This window comes from Humulus lupulus, chromosome 2 (genome assembly GCF_963169125.1).
Source record: "Humulus lupulus chromosome 2, drHumLupu1.1, whole genome shotgun sequence".
NCBI classification, from domain to species: domain Eukaryota; kingdom Viridiplantae; phylum Streptophyta; class Magnoliopsida; order Rosales; family Cannabaceae; genus Humulus; species Humulus lupulus.
Window position 1 is genome coordinate 152,799,368 of NC_084794.1, and position 7,673 is coordinate 152,807,040.

The 7,673-nt window shown below is 30.3% G+C and overlaps 1 protein-coding gene across 1 annotated transcript; it reads left to right on the plus strand.

Moving 5' to 3' along the window:
- Positions 1 to 1,445: 1,445 nt before the first annotated feature.
- Positions 1,446 to 3,618, plus strand: LOC133818632 (transcription factor MYB20-like). The gene is made up of 3 exons (XM_062251630.1): positions 1,446 to 1,840; positions 2,169 to 2,298; positions 2,706 to 3,618. Exons 1-3 carry the CDS (start codon positions 1,708 to 1,710, stop codon positions 3,454 to 3,456), a joined length of 1,014 nt encoding a protein of 337 aa, XP_062107614.1. The 5' UTR covers positions 1,446 to 1,707; the 3' UTR covers positions 3,457 to 3,618.
- The last annotated feature ends 4,055 nt before the right edge of the window (positions 3,619 to 7,673 follow it).

Here is a 7,673-nt window from a genome sequence, read left to right on the forward strand (position 1 = left end):
CATTAACATTGTCAGGAAAACTGTCATTTTTCCAGAAATGCAATAAAAAATAACATTATCGAGCTTTATCGAGCTATTATCGAGTTGGAATCGAGCTACCATTTCTCAAAACAGAACACAAACCTAACCAAACCCTCCATCGAACCCCTATCGAGCTATTATCGAGTTATCATCGAGCTACCATTTTTCAAAACAGAACATATACCTAACCAACCCTCCATCGAACCCATATCGAGCTATTATCGAGTTAGCATCGAGCTATCATTTCTCAAAACCGACCATAAAACACAACCAAACCCTCAATCGAACCCTATCGAGCTCATATCGAGCTACTATCGAGCTCACATATTATAGATCCATTCGACCCCTTATCGAACCCTTATCGAGTTTCCATCGAGCACTAAACCGAACCTATCGAGCTATTATCGAGCTATTATCGAGCTAACATCGAGCTCTTACAAAGACCTTCTTCTACATACCATCGAACCGTTATCGAACCGTTATCGAGCTTCTATCGAGCAAAAAAATTGCAGAAAACCCAGAAAAACCCAGATCGCGGAATCTCTAAAAAAATCCCGAAAAATACACCAATATAGGCTCAGATCTGTTCAAAATAGCCAAAAAAAATGTAAACAAATAATACCCAACACAAAATGTAAAATCTCATTACCCATGGTTTTTCTCCTCCAAAAACTCTCAAAATAGATGTTGCCTTTGATATTAACGAATTCACAGAAACAATGGAGATAACTAACAATGATTTTGACAAGAAAATTATACAAAATTGTAGGTTTTATGGAGATTTCGTGAGAATTAGAGAGAGAGAGGGAGGAGAGTGGAAGAGAAGGTTTTGTGAATTTTTGATATAATGGGAGGGGTATTTTGGGTATGGGAGGAAAGTTTAGCATTAATTTGAAAATATTATTAATGTTGGGATTTTTTGGTAATATTAGGTATTATTAGAGATAAAAAGTGAAATTTCCCTTTTTATATATGCTTGAAATGAAATAACGCTAATTTGAATTATTATAAATAATAATTAGGAGTGAATTGGGGGATTTGAGGGGTGAGTTGTTTCGCAACGTAGTTTCTTTATTGGGGCGAGGTGTGTTTAAGACCATGGAGTTATCTCACGCTTTCAACTCAAGCAAAGGCAAAGGAAAAGGAAAAGGTTGATGAGGTGGAGCTTTCCGTCGAAGACGTCGCACGTGTGTTACGCGTTACCTCAATCGCCAACACGTGTACACTACTGTCCAACACAGAAGTAAGAAAAAAAAAAAACTAAATGAATACATTAATGACATACAATTGAGTGAGTGCAAACATAAATATAAATATATATTTATTTTCGTTTTTACTTTAAAATAAAATAAAATAAAAGAAGCTAGCTAAGTCCATTCCAAGCGTAGGCAGGAATTTATATATATAAGTAGGTAGTGGTGGTATTTTCCACTTTGTTTATCTACAATCCTCTCTCAACTCGATCATTTCTCTAACTCTCTCTCTCTCTCGCTCTCTCTCACTATAAACTACTTCTGTCTTTCTTTCTCTCTCTGCAGAAACTTTTAATTAGCTTTGAAGAAGAGTATACATATATATATACATATACATATACATATATATACCAAAGGAAGAAAACTATAGAAATAGTAGTGGATATCTTTGTTTTGAGAGGGTATTTTTGAAAAGAATCAAATTAAATTAAAGATGGGAAGACAACCGTGCTGTGACAAAGTGGGGTTGAAGAAAGGGCCATGGACAGCCGAAGAGGACAAGAAACTGATCAACTTCATACTCTCCAATGGCCAATGCTGCTGGAGAGCTGTACCTAAGCTCGCAGGTCTCTTAATTATAATCTATATCTATGTTTTATTTTGGGTCTTCTTTTACTTTTACATTTTAGTCATGTATATATATAAAAGCAGTTTTCAAGGATTCGAAGTTTATGTTAGTCATATATAACTTTTGGGTTAATCAGTTTTTCTCTTCTAGTAAAACTTCTTGTTTTTTTTATTATTTTGGTTTATAAAAGAGGGAACAAAGTGTGCTTGGGGAAAGAGATGGAAAAAGCTATACCACTTAATAAAAAAGAAAATATGAAAAAGGGGAGGACAAAGAGAATCAAATTATTGATTATATGGGGGCGTGACATTTCTTTTTTGTTGCAGGATTACTAAGGTGTGGAAAAAGTTGTAGGCTGAGATGGACCAATTATCTTCGCCCAGATTTGAAGAGAGGCCTTTTATCTGATTATGAAGAGCAATTGGTCATTGATCTTCATGCCCAACTAGGCAATCGGTATATAATTTTTCTTTTCTTTCCCATCATCTATATCTATCATCTGTTGTAGAAAATGGTATTTTCCAACATCAACTTATTTCGATCGTCCCTGAATTTTATGCTTTCGCCAAAACTGAATCAACAATTGGACGATTTCCAAGCCACACTTTATTTATTATTAATGATATTTCTCTATTCTATTATATGGCCACCAGCTCGTATTTCTTTTTCTATCAATCCAAATGGATATAATATACAGACCAAGTCCCATTACGATATATATCACTTTTTTTTAATTGTCAAGTAAAAAAAAAAATTAATTCTTGGACTTTTCTGGTGGCCAGAAAGTCCAAACCCTTTTTTTCACTTTTTTACATCTTTTACTTTCTCTTTATATATAACTGTGTGTGTGTATATATATGCAGATGGTCTAAGATTGCGTCTCATCTCCCGGGAAGAACAGACAACGAGATCAAAAACCACTGGAATACCCACATCAAGAAGAAGTTGAAGAAAATGGGGATTGATCCTCTCACCCACCAACCACTTTCTACGGTCACAGACCAATCCCATATAACCCAACCTGATGATGAACAGCAACCTCACCAAAAGCAAGATGATCATACTAATCCCGAAGTTAGTAACGACGATCACCAGAGCCAGCCCGAAACGACGTCGTCTTCGTTTCAGTCGTCTTCAGTGACGGAACCTAAAGATGATCAGTTGGCTGAGAACAGCCGGACGAGCACATTATTCGTGGTTGACGAAGACGAAATGCAGCTCATCAATAACGGCTTTTGCACAGACGAAGTGCCACTGATGGAGCCTCACGAGATTAATGTAGTATCTTCTTCTTCCGCCGCCACAACGACGTCGTATTCTTCGTCGTCATCTTCTTCTTCGTCGACGACGTCTTCGTCTTCGTCTAACTTCCTGGAAGACTTACAGCTCATGCCGGACTTTGAATGGCCACCGTCTGATTACGGCAACAATATTAATGGAGGCAGTACTACTACTACTAGCTCGGCGATGACAGGATTCTGGGACGATCAGGCCGATTATTTCAACAGTTGGGATTTGTTGATCGATGATGATGTTGACAGAAAGCAGATCCTTGATCCTTCTCTCACTCAGGGCCCCGAAACTGTTTTGGATCACGAATATTGGCCCTTTTAACTTTTGTGAAAATAAAATATATTTCCTTTTTTATTTTCCCTCTTTTGTAATTGGGGATTTGTTTGTAATTTCCCTATTAGGTTTTTTCAGAGAGAATAAATTAAGAACTTGGGTAAAACCATATGTTTATCAGCATTAGTAACTATTGAGACACTTTTTTTTGACACGTTGTTTATTTATATGTATTAACTACCATAATAAGTCATATGGTAACATTCTTAATAAATTAAATAGTTAATAAAAGATAATGTTGCAAGGAAAATGTGTAAAAAGTGTGTATGATTTGTTTCTAATGGAATTATTTCTGTTTTGATATGTAATATATTTGTTAGCTTCAAAATGGGAAGATTAATTTATTCATACTTAAAAAAAAAGAGCAATTAGAGGAATTATATACTCACTTTTGACTTAATATTCAATAACCTTTGCTATAATAATAATAGGAAAAATGCTACACACACTTTTAATTTACACACTCCAATTACACACTTGGGTGTATATTTAATTTTAACCACGATAATTTAATTTTAGGTATGGACCACGTCATCTTTAATTATATAGTTGGGATTAAATACATATTTTAGTGAATAATTACAGTGTTTAAATTACTCTAAAAGATATTCTATTACCACTTAAATGACAAAATAAATATGGGTGTTGCTAGTGACACCCCTTATTTTTCTCTCCCCACTCCTTTTCATTAATTCATTTTTTTTTTTTTTCAAAATTAATTCATTATTTTCAATTCTATTAGCACACCAATTTTTTTTTTTGGAAAATAGTAGCAAATATCATTAAGTACTTCAAAAGATTGTACTTAAATCACTAAATAGTTTTTTTGGTGGAAAATATCAGCAAGTTGTCTCAAAGATTTCACTTAAGTCATTAAGTAGTCTAAAATGTTACACTTAAGTCACTAAGTAGTTATTTTTGTTGCAAAAGTAACATTTTACACAAATTTTATCTTAATTTTAATTAATCATAAAATGTCTAAGAATATATATTCATAACATCAATATAATTAATGTATCTCTTGTAAAAATAAAAAATGATTTTAGAATTTCTAATATAAAATATTATTCACTATTAGTTAAATTAAAATTTTTAAAATAATACAACTTAAATTGAATTAAAACTTAGTTTATTTAAAATTAAATAATTTTTCATGTTATGACTTTTAATTTTTTATAATTTTAAAATAAATTTCAAATAATTTTTTAATGTTAGAATAATATATTTTTATGTTTTTATTAATTAATTAAAATTGAGATAAAATTAGTATAAAATATATTTTTTGCAACTAAAAAACTACTTAGTGACTCAAGTGTAATATTTCAAATCACTTACTAACTTTTGCTACCAAAAAATCTATTTAATAGTTTAAGCGCAATCTATTGTCGCAAAAAAAACTACTTAGTGACTTAAGTGCAACTTTTCAGACTACTTGATCATTTTCTCCGCAAATTTCCCTTTTTTTTTTTCTCTTCATACTTTTTTTCTTTAATTCATTATTATCAATCCTATTGGCCCCTTTTCTAATTACACCACTCGTAACATTTAATAATTGAAGAAAAAAATTCACTCCCCTCCCTAATTTTCATTTGGTACAAAATCACTATTTTATAAAAAAAATATATAAAAATAAATAAATTCTTTCTAAATCCATGCTTTATTAAAATTTAAAACAAAATGGATACATCTCCATATTAAAAAAAAAACGCAATTGCAATTTAATTTATTTCCCTTAAACACAAAATAAGAACAAATAATATTAAAATTAAAACAAAATTACCTCATAAAAAAATTAGTAAATTACAATATGTTTGACTTGCATGTTTGTAATAAAAAAAATTAAATTATTTATATAAAAAAATAAATTTTAACATTTATAATTTTGTTGACTAGCTTTTTTGCTAACAACTAATTAATCTAAAGCTTAAAAAAAAGACACTACAAGTAAAAGACTCTACAATGACGACATTTATTGCGACGACTCTAAAGTCGTTGCTGTATGTAGGCAAAATCCACGAAAAATTATTTTTTCATAATTTATTAAAAAACAAGCTATAGCGACGACATGTCGCCGCTGTAGGGTCGTCAATAACACACGATTTAGCCCTCCAAATTCCTGATACCCTACAGCGACGACTAGGGTTCCAAGAATTTGGAGGGAACACGAGGTGGGAACTGACTATACAGTGACGACATATTGTCGCTGTAGTGTATTTGTAAGAAAAAAAAGAGGGAAATATGTTTTTCTATAGTGACAACTTGTCGTCGCTGTAGGATGCTCAGGGAACTCAACCGCCCTAGAGTTGGTTGCCTATTTGCACACCCTATAGCGACGACATGTCATCGCTGTAGAGTCCAATATAATCCATTAATCAGTTATTTTGTACTCTACAGCGACGACATGTCGTCGCTATAGAGTCAAAAATAAAATGTGGGAACGTGAACCGCCAAAAAATTTAAGTCAAATTTCACTGCCTATAGCGACGACATGTCGTCGCGGTAGAGTACAAAATAGTACACGAGGGGATTCGTGTTCTATTCACTATCCTACAGCGACGAGTCGTCGCTATAGGGTCTCATCATTTGAGTAAAATGGTGCGTTTGATATCAGCGATGACAATCATATACTCTATAGCGACGCATGTCATCGCTATAGAGTCTGTCAATATAATCTCCAACCCGAGCCTTCTTCCTCATTTCTGCGAAAAAATTCTCAGAGGACAGCGACGGAAAACCATCCCCCACCGCCACTTCTGAGGTCTTCCAGGCTAATTTGTGGCCATTTCTTCCTTGTTTTGGTAGTCTAAACCTATTTTCTTTGTATTTTATGGTTTAATTTGTATTTTTTTTTTGTTAATATATGTGTGTATTTTGTATTTGCTATAAATGAGTTTATGAAATTTTTTGTGGGTTGTTTTTTTTTTTTTTTTGCAAATTACTTGTGCCTAGCCCGAGCCTTGAGATTGGATTATTGGTGTTGGATAACACTTTAACCACTTTTGGGTATTGTTTTTAAGTTTTTGATTGTGTAATTGGTTATTTTATAGAGTGTTGAATTTTGTATTTTTTAGGTTTTATTTGTTAATTTAATTATATTTGTATTTTTTAGGGATATATTGTAAATATATTTATTAATTTGATTTAATTAAATATTACGTTATAAAAAAAATGCATATTATAGGTTTAGATTTTAGATGATATAATTTTATTTATTTATATATATGTTTATTTTTTTATGTGTATATGAATATATGTATAAAAAATGTGAATATGTTTATATGATTTAATGTGGGTGTGAATATTAGAATTTAAATAATAATTAGATTATTATGTTAGATATATATAATTAAATGTTTATAATATGATTTATGTTGTTGATATATGAGATATAAATCTTTGAAATCAATTATATGTATGTTCTGGGACTGGTTTTGTAGTTTTTATGCAGATTTTAAATTTTGGGATAAGTTAGATTATAGGCGTTATGCTGCCTAAATTTTAGTAGTTTTAGAAATATTAAACATTACAATTTAATTTTTAATTAATTTTAAAACAATTAATTATAAAAATAATAAAGTGTAAATTATAATAAATTTTTTACAAATATATTACTTTATTAATATTTTTTTTTATAAAATAAGTAGAAATTAAAATAGTAGTCTTTAATGGTAAATTAATAAATATAATATATTTATAAAATACAATAATATATATAAATAGAATAAGTAATTAAGTTAACTTTACTCTAATTTAAAATTAAAATAATAAAACTTTATTAGTAATTTTAAAAAAAATGAAAATTATAAATTTTTTCTGATAATTATTAAATAATTTAATAATAAGTATAATTAAATATTATTTATTTATATAATGAATATTTATAATGCATTCATAATTAACAATAATATATGTTCCTAAAATTTGATAAGATATTCATAAAAAATAATAATTTATTCATCATAAGATTCAATAAGATATCATAAATTACTTAAAAAAATTAGTGCTTTGGTGATACAAAATTTATTACCAAATGAATGTAGTTTTTATGATTATCACATTGTGATAGTTTTTTTTCCACTTGAATGAGTTATGATGATTGACAAGAGTTGGATAGTCAATAGGCGTCGTAACTCTGATGAGTTTTTGAATGGTCTTCAAGCATTTATACAAATGGTCAAGAATCATGTGAATGCTTCAGGAGAAGT

Coding starts and splice junctions, on each gene's coding strand:
- LOC133818632 (XM_062251630.1), top strand. CDS start 1,708: ATGGGAAGACAACCGTGCTGTGACAAAGTGGGGTTGAAGAAAGGGCCA. Junction 1,841..2,168: donor AGCTGTACCTAAGCTCGCAG/GTCTCTTAATTA, acceptor TTTTTGTTGCAG/GATTACTAAGGTGTGGAAAA. Junction 2,299..2,705: donor CATGCCCAACTAGGCAATCG/GTATATAATTTT, acceptor ATATATATGCAG/ATGGTCTAAGATTGCGTCTC.